Source organism: Lacerta agilis, chromosome 6 (assembly GCF_009819535.1).
Source record: "Lacerta agilis isolate rLacAgi1 chromosome 6, rLacAgi1.pri, whole genome shotgun sequence".
Classification (NCBI taxonomy): Eukaryota; Metazoa; Chordata; class Lepidosauria; order Squamata; family Lacertidae; genus Lacerta; species Lacerta agilis.
Window position 1 is genome coordinate 7,328,023 of NC_046317.1, and position 7,288 is coordinate 7,335,310.

Consider the following 7,288-nt stretch of genomic DNA (forward strand, 5'->3'; position numbering starts at 1 on the left):
CAGAAGGCCCTCGGCGCTGGATCTCAGTGTCCGGGCTGAATGATGGGGGTGGAGACGCTCCTTCAGGTATACAGGACCGAGGCCGTTTAGGGCTTTAAAGGTCAGCACCAACACTTTGAATTGTGCTCGGAAACGTACTGGGAGCCAATGCAGATCTCTCAGGACCAGTGTTATGTGGTCCCGGCGGCCACTCCCAGTCACCAGTCTAGCTGCCGCATTATGGATTAATTGCAGTTTCCGAGTCACCTTCAAAGGTAGCCCCACGTAGAGCGCATTGCAGTAGTCCAAGCGGGAGATAACCAGAGCATGCACCACTCTGGCAAGACAGTCTGCGGGCAGGTAGGGTCTCAGCTTTCTTGTAAGCCTGGTTTTGTCCTCTGTAGGCCATCGATCCGACACACATCGGTCAGGAGGCAGAGAGCGAGGCCGATCCAAGGAACGCAAGCACCTACTATCTCCAGACATTTCCCGCTGCAACTCAGAGGAAAGGAGTCCACAGGCAGATGGTGACTCTCCAGAACGACATCAGTCCAGGTCTCCCAGTGAAGGCAGGTCACAAACTCCCAACAGACAGGTGAGTCGGAAGCTTGCAAAATAATGTAGGTAAGGGGGAAGAAGAAGAGAAGAAGAGTTTGGATTTGATATCCCGCTTTTCACTACCCAAAGGAGTCTCAAAGCGGCTAACATTCTCCTTTCCCTTCCTCCCCCACAACAAACACTCTGTGAGGTGAGTGGGGCTGAGAGACTTCAAAGAAGTGTGACTAGCCCAAGGTCACCCAGCAGCTGCATGTGGAGGAGTGGAGACGCGAACCCGGTTCCCCAGATTACGAGTCTACCACTCTTAACCACTACACCACACTGGAAATGAAGCAAACGCCCATGCTCCCTTCCCAATATTTAGGGCCAGTTCACATGTGCTCGTACATCATTCAGTATCTCAACCCTCATTTCAGTTTAACCTGGCCAGGGAATGCCAACAAACGGGGCTGCACTGAGAAACAGCAGGAGGAAGTAGCAAAATGTGCAGCCCGTCCCTTTGTGATTCATGCTTGAATGTGTGAAATGACTTCGCTCACAAACTTTGTATTTGAGATGATGACGTGACATGATCACTCGGTCCATTGATCCACAGTGGCTGATTCCTACCATTCGGGAATACAATCATCAAGTTATAAATTTGAATGTATAAACCGACACTTAGAATCATAGAATTACAGAGTTGGAAGGGACCACGCGGGGTTATCGTGCAGGCTTTCACAGACTCAAAGGTAGTTTAGAACTGCTTGCATACAGGATCATTATCTTAATGTTAGGGTTAGGACAATCTAAAAAAAAATTACAGAACACAGAGCAAGCATTTAGTAGAAGTGCCATCTATGTTATGTTATTGTCTTAAGATGGTGACCCAGGAAGCTCTTCACAGCAAATAACAACAGCAACAGTGCACCAAACAATATAATCTTGTACGCTGTATAATGATGCCTTAAACCCCTTTGCAAAAGCACACTTTGAAGCAGCTCCGTACTTCTCCTTTAAGGGGTTGGGTGGCAGAGGGTGGGGGCAAGGAGGTTTTCTTCTCTCCCCGCCCCCCATCACAACCCACCATCTTACTTAAAGGAGAGGCATGGAGCTGCTTCAAAGAGCACTTTTGCAAAGGGCTTTAACCTCTGCACCCCAGTTGATGAGCAGGGTTAAATCCTGCTGCCTTGGCTGTGCGGTTTTGTTCCCTTCTGGGAACAGGGTGCACAGCCAATGCAGGATTAAACCCTGCCTTCATGCCCATCGGGTAACGTCATCAGTGATGTCAGTTTAAGGGTGGGCTGATGTGATTTGGGGAAAGTGGCCTCGCAGGCAGAGTTGGACCCCCTCATGGGCCAAACTTGGCCTGTGGCCTGGAGGTGAAGAAGAAGAAGAAGAAGAAGAAGAAGAAGAAGAAGAAGAAGAAGAGGAGGAGGAGGAGGAGGAGGAGGAGGAGTTTGGATTTGATATCCCGCTTTATCACTACCCTAAGGAGTGTCAAAGCGGCTAACAATCTCCTTTCCCTTCCTCCCCCACAACAAACACTCATGAGGTGAGTGAGGCTGAGAGATTTCAGAGAAGTGTGGCTAGCCCAAGGTCACCCAGCAGCTGCATGTGGAGGAGCGGGGAATCGAACCCGGTTCACCAGATTACAAGTCCGCCGCTCTTAACCACTACACCACACTGGCTGGCTGCACCCCTGCACTGGACTGTATAAGCTCTTTACCATTATAAAAAGGCCTTTTGCCTCACAAGCTCTCCTTTTCCTCTTTGCAGGGCACTGGCTCCTTGAGCGAGAGTTCCATACCGTCGCTATCCGACACCAGCACGCCAAAGCGAAGCCGCCGCCAGCTCCCTCCGGTGCCACCAAAGCCACGCCCCCTCATCTCCTACGCTGCTATGATGCAGCAATGTGGAGACACCTCCCCACAGCCTGACGATAGCGAGGGTGGCTCTCCTCTGCTTTCTGGGGTTCTGGAGACAAACAACACCTGCTTGACTGAGTCTTCCAGCTCCCCGCAAGGAAAGCAGAGCCTTCTCTCGACCCCTCAGCGCTACATCTCGGAGCCTTACCTGATGCTCCAGGATGACTCCCACGCTTCAGACTGTGGTGAGGAGGAGACACTCACCTTTGAGGCTGCTGTGGCCACCAGCCTTGGCCGCTCCAACACGATTGCAGCAGGCCCTCGCTCGAGGCACAGCTGGCAGATGCCAAATGGGCACTACCGGAGGAGGAGGAGAGGGGCGTCACAGGGAGTGATGTGCGGGGCTGGCATCGACGTACTGAGCGATACGGAAGAAGATGACAAGTGCTAGAGACTGCCTCCCCCTCCTCCCCTGCTCTCCTCCGACGCATGCTGTTTGCCACATTTGGAACGGAATGCAACGGAAATCAAATGCAGCAGAAACAGACCCTCTGTGCAACCCCAACAAAAAAAAAAAAGCCCAAAGCTCTGATTCTTTGTCCTCCTTCCCTTTTGTTTTAATTGCACAGGGAAGCATTTGATCAGCTCCTGCAACCATAGACCCGGCAGAGGTGCACCTGTTTGTTGAGTGAGAGCGAACCATGGCAACAGCAGCCTTCAACCCAACAGCCACATGGGTCTCCGCCCCCCAGAAATCCCAAGAGTGTGTGCCAAGGAAGGCCTGAAGTTACTCGAGAAGCACGGCAAGGGATACTAGGGTGTGGGGGGATTCAAAGCAGAAGAAGATTATCGTTTCGCCTCTTTGACACTTGGCAAAAAAAAGAAAAGGAAAGGAGACCAGAGAAGGAAGTCAAGCTGGTGGTTTGAAGTGCATGTGGTTATTCCCTTGAGATGACCACCTTGTCTCCTTCAGGTGATCCCTCTTACGCCGTTCAACCAATGGGATGAGTCAAGATTGAGGGATTTGTCCAGAGTGGAAGTCAAAGCATTCGACCCTCCTGCAGTACCTGCGGTTTTGGGGTTGTTCTTCGTATCGATCTTCTGGCGAAACTGAAGGAGAGGGTGCGGGGAAGGGAGGGGCACCACGTAGTGAGAAGGGCTTGGCTTGTGTGAAACCGACTCTGAGTGTTTTGTACCCAGACCAGTGGGTTAAGGATGGGGAAAGGAGAGGACTACTGATGAGCTGAACACAAGATGTGTCTTTTTATTCTGAGCTTGGAATGTATGGAAAGTATATATGTGTGTGTGTATTTATACGCAGCATATATAAACATGCACACATGCAGAGATTTTTATTTTAATAAGCTGGCATGTACTGGCACTGAGGCCATATGTTCCCTGACCCTAAAAAATTGGGAGCATCTTGTCCTAGGGAGCCGTAAAATATCAGAGATGCTAGTTACAGAAGCCACTAAATTCTGACCCCTCTTTCCCCTCAATCATCTTTACTTTGCCATTGCCCGCCCTAGCAGAAAGAGCTTCATGCAGAGGTGCAGTGCTACTTGTTTATTGAGCCATATTTTGATTAGAAATTGATGAGGCAACGAAGAGGGGTATGCCATCCTCGGACATTTGTTTCCCGTGGGATTGTTACGGCTCTGGAATAAGACAACTTTTGAACCAGCGACACCTTATATCTGGGGGCTTTGCGAATGGTTCCAGGTGTAGGTTGGGTCCAATCCAGCAGAGAAGTCCTTATGTGTTTGTAGGAATGGCCCTTCACGTAAGGATCAGCAGCAAACTCCAATTGGTAGCCAGTGGCATATGCCAATAGGCACAGAGTAGGGTTTTTGTTTTTCCTCTCCCTCCCTGCTCAGCATCTCAGTTTGCGGGGTGGGGTTGGGGTGGGCAGCAGACCTTTCCTCAGCTTGGAAAATAGTAGGCTTGTTGATGGGGGGTGTTGAATCATTGCTTCATCCTCTCCCCTGCAATACTTCTTGCAGGTGGCATTTTGATTGGTAAGCCTATGTGCCCACATACGGTTTTGTCAGAAAGCAAAATAAAATGCCAGAAAGAGAGGAAAGGTGAGAGTGAAGGAAAGTAGGTGAGGCAAAATGGCCTTTACTTGAGAGTAAGGCAGCGTCTCAAAAGATGCTGGCAGACATCTCCCAAACTCACAAGGTATGAAACAACAGGCCAGTAGCCATAATCTTCTGCATAACAGCCTAACCGTCTCTTGAGAGCCAGGGGCTCTCAAAGCTGGTAGACATATTTAAAGGATGGAAATGTGCAGCAGTAAAAGATCAAGCTCAAAAATCAATCTGATAGGCTAGGAGAATGTGGGTGCTGTAAGGTTCTTACAGTTGGTTGTAAATGCAGAAAGGTATGGGCAAGATTTTCTGCAGAACTTGTAACGTTTCAAACCAACAAAAAAACACATATGGAACTGTTTTGTGGCTACATTCCAGCTTGTAATTGATCTGGTAATTACATTTGCCTAGCATAAATTTCCTCTGCGCCGTGCTTCTTTCCCTGGACCAGTTCTAGCGTTAATAGTTGTTAAAATGTGCCTCTGCCACTCATTATCCAATTCCAGAGGGGAGTATGGGGAAAGGGATCACTTTTACAGAGCAACCACAGGATGTGATCCTCCAACACTTCCCTTGCCCATGGCAGACGCAGTAAGCGCTGATCCGTTTCAAAAGGGGCAGCTTTTTCGGAGAAATGTTAAGAGCCTGCCTTATACTGAATCAGTGCAGAAGCTATCTGGGATTTTAGACAGGAGCCTTTTGCAGCCCTACCTAGAGATGCCAGTGCGAATTTTGAAGAATGGCTGTGTTTCGGTCTTAAGAGGTTTGCCTCTAAATGCCAACTACATCAGATTTCTCCCATCTCTACCCAGAAGTAATCGAAGGCCTCTTCAGTTAAAGAGGACAGCTACAGAAGGATTTGGCCTTTCTCAGACGTCAGCCTGGAAACTAAAATAACGCCACCACCCCTTTTCCTTCTCCCCAGTCATTCACGACTGCCATTTATCTCTCTGCTAGGGAACGGGTATCTGTCTCCGAGCTACAGATCCAGAGAGGTTAGGCTGAGCAATTTTGACAAGGTCAAGATCACCAGTGAGCTTCATGGCTGTGTGGGGATTCGAGCCCAGGCCATCACCTTTGGCCAAGATGTATTTCCCCACGATAAAAGCTTGCTGGAGGAAGTGGTGCTGAAAAAATAAGCCTATGCTGCCAATACTCCTGGTAAATCAGTATACAGTCAGCAGCACAGAAACGGCGCACACAAATCTACTAAACCATTCCACGTATAGAATTCTATATTGGTATTCCAATCAACAGGAAAGCAATGCAAAAAGTCAAACAAAGAAGCCACAAACAGAAAACTCATTCCAGTTGGTACAACAGGACAATTTCAGTCTTTAAATGTCTTTAGCCAGGCTCCTGTAGATATTGACGAAAATAGATCCAGTCAGATGATATATACAGATGTTAATAGATGGAAGTAAGTCCAATCAGATGGAATATTGACGATGTGAGGAAGTGGTGCTGGCTTCCCACGAAATGCCAGCGTAGGGGGCTCTGCTCTACCCCTACCCCCCCCAAATGGGCTGTAAATAAAAGAGTTGGCATCTCGAGCCTCTAACTGCAAAGGGTTTCTGATAATTAGCCAAGCTTTCTGTAAATATACAACGGGGGCTGGGTTTATGTAAGGAAGGAGTTTCTTTGTGTGTACTTGGGTGGGAGGGGGGAAATGCAGAGAAGACCCTTGTTCTCTGAAGAATGTCTCAATTACGCCTTTTTTTTATTTTGGAGACCAGCAAGTGTGCTACGAAGTTTATATGAGAATTTTGAAACATTTCTACCTTTTTAGGGTGTGTGTGTGCAGAGTGGGCCCTGTCTTTCATGTTTTTTATCACTTCAGCCTATGATCTGGAGATCTCTTGTATGAAAGCTTGGCTTTGGTGGCTCTCAGCTCCTGAGCTACAGATGAGACATTATGCAGCCTTTTATCCCAAGAACCTTGATGCCATGTTTGGATGAATCTGTGGTTACATATATGGAACCATATTGGACCTCAGGACTTCTAGTTAGCTATGTAATTGCTAGTTTCATGGCTCATTGTTGTATACTGGAGCTGGGATGTAGCCTTGGTTTGCTGGTTTTACTCTGAGTAGAAAGCACTTGACAAGTCAGCTGGTTCTCCCAGCAGTGAGAGCTCATCTGCTTGAGTTAGGGGGGCTGCTTGATGTACCCCTCTCTCCTTCTCAGACAGGGTGCACCTATCTTGAGCAGCTGAATTGTGGCCAATGAACTAGTAAGACTTTGCTCCATGATCTGTGGGTACTCTACTTTTTACATGTTAGTGTGGAAGGCAGGCAAAGAAGGGAACAAATGATCAAAAACTACAATTAACGTACCATAAAAATAAAGAAGGAAGAAAAGGAGGGGGTCCCTATCTCTGAGTTCAGTAAAATTGAAAGCTCTCAATCCAGGAAAAGGACTAATCATCTCTAAATCATATTGAATGCAATGGGACATAATTTAGTTGTCACTGAATTCAGTGATTGGAATGAACTGAAAGCAGTTCCCAGAATTGCTGATTGAACTAAAGGTGAATTAAGTTGATTTGGGGTAGAACTTTGTATGCTTTCCAGTTCACCTTCACATTCATTCCCTCACCTCGACTCCAAGCAGGAAGCCCAGAGTCTTTGCTTTCATATTAAAAAACGTAAGTTAAACATCTCTAGAGAAAGTTATAAATCAAAATATGGAGGCAATGTTCTAAGGCTTTTTAAGCAGATACACAGGCACTGCTCTTGCTAAGGGCACTTGCCACTTAATCACTACTGCTTTACTGCTAAGCCATCAGAAGAAAGGAATGTGAGGCATTCCTGT

At 47.6% G+C, this 7,288-nt stretch overlaps 1 protein-coding gene across 1 annotated transcript in view; it reads left to right on the forward strand.

Moving 5' to 3' along the window:
* Nucleotides 1–4,276, forward strand: part of CACNA1E (calcium voltage-gated channel subunit alpha1 E) — a 364,294-nt gene extending 360,018 nt beyond the window's left edge. The window contains exons 48-49 of the mRNA XM_033151321.1: nt 384–574; nt 2,296–4,276. Coding sequence (XP_033007212.1) covers nt 384–574; nt 2,296–2,835 — 731 coding nt within the window. The 3' untranslated portion in view covers nt 2,836–4,276. The remainder of the gene's footprint in view (nt 1–383; nt 575–2,295) is intronic.
* Nucleotides 4,277–7,288: the final 3,012 nt, after the last annotated feature.